At 52.5% G+C, this 686-nt stretch overlaps 1 protein-coding gene across 1 annotated transcript in view; it reads left to right on the forward strand.

The window, feature by feature from the left end:
* Window positions 1-686, forward strand: part of VWA3A (von Willebrand factor A domain containing 3A) — a 69610-nt gene that overhangs the window by 32391 nt on the left and 36533 nt on the right. Inside the window, exon 13 of the mRNA XM_023523815.1 lies at window positions 508-627. Within this exon, the coding sequence (XP_023379583.1) occupies window positions 508-627 (120 nt within the window). The remainder of the gene's footprint in view (window positions 1-507; window positions 628-686) is intronic.

The following is a 686-nucleotide window of genomic DNA, read 5'->3' on the forward strand; positions in this document are numbered from 1 at the left end:
TCTGCTGTCCGTAGAGGAGGCAGGAATGTAAGATCAGAAATGGTAAGAGAAGGAGCAGGTAGAATGTGGCTAGAGATCGCAAAACAGAGCAGAATTGGGGAGACACGAACATTTCCCAGTGGCCTAGATACACAGCTTCCCCGTCTGACTTGCTTACCTTGTTAAAAATGTAATGATCCTGAACGCTAGGGCTTCGAAACGAGGACACGTGTGAAAGTCGCCGGCTGAGAGTCATCAGACGCAGCCCCTGCCCCTGAAACTGTCTTCACGGTGAGACGTTATTCCATGATAGGGCCCCCCCCCGGGAGAGAAGGTTCCACGGCCTCCCCGGTCTACTGCTGTAAACTCACCTCCGTTGACCTCACACCACGTGAAGGTTTCGAAAGCTGGCTGTGAATCCGGCATGTGAAGAGTTCTCCCGGAAAAAGCGTTAAATAGTAAAATGGAACAAAACGAACACTATCCGGGCGATTCCGTTCTCTTCTTAAAGCTTGTGTTTCTTTTCAGGGTGGTTATACTGCTCGATATCTCTGCGACCAATTCCATGTACATTATTCATATCCAGCACTCCCTGCGGCTTCTGCTGGAGGAGCAGCTGTCCAACAAGGACGCCTTCAACGTCATCGCGTAGGCTCCCAGGTCCCGGCCGGGTTGGGGGGCGGGGGTGGTGGTGGCTGTTTGGTGCA

The sequence above is a fragment of the Pteropus vampyrus genome, unplaced genomic scaffold, assembly GCF_000151845.1.
Source record: "Pteropus vampyrus isolate Shadow unplaced genomic scaffold, Pvam_2.0 Scaffold417, whole genome shotgun sequence".
NCBI classification, from domain to species: Eukaryota; Metazoa; Chordata; class Mammalia; order Chiroptera; family Pteropodidae; genus Pteropus; species Pteropus vampyrus.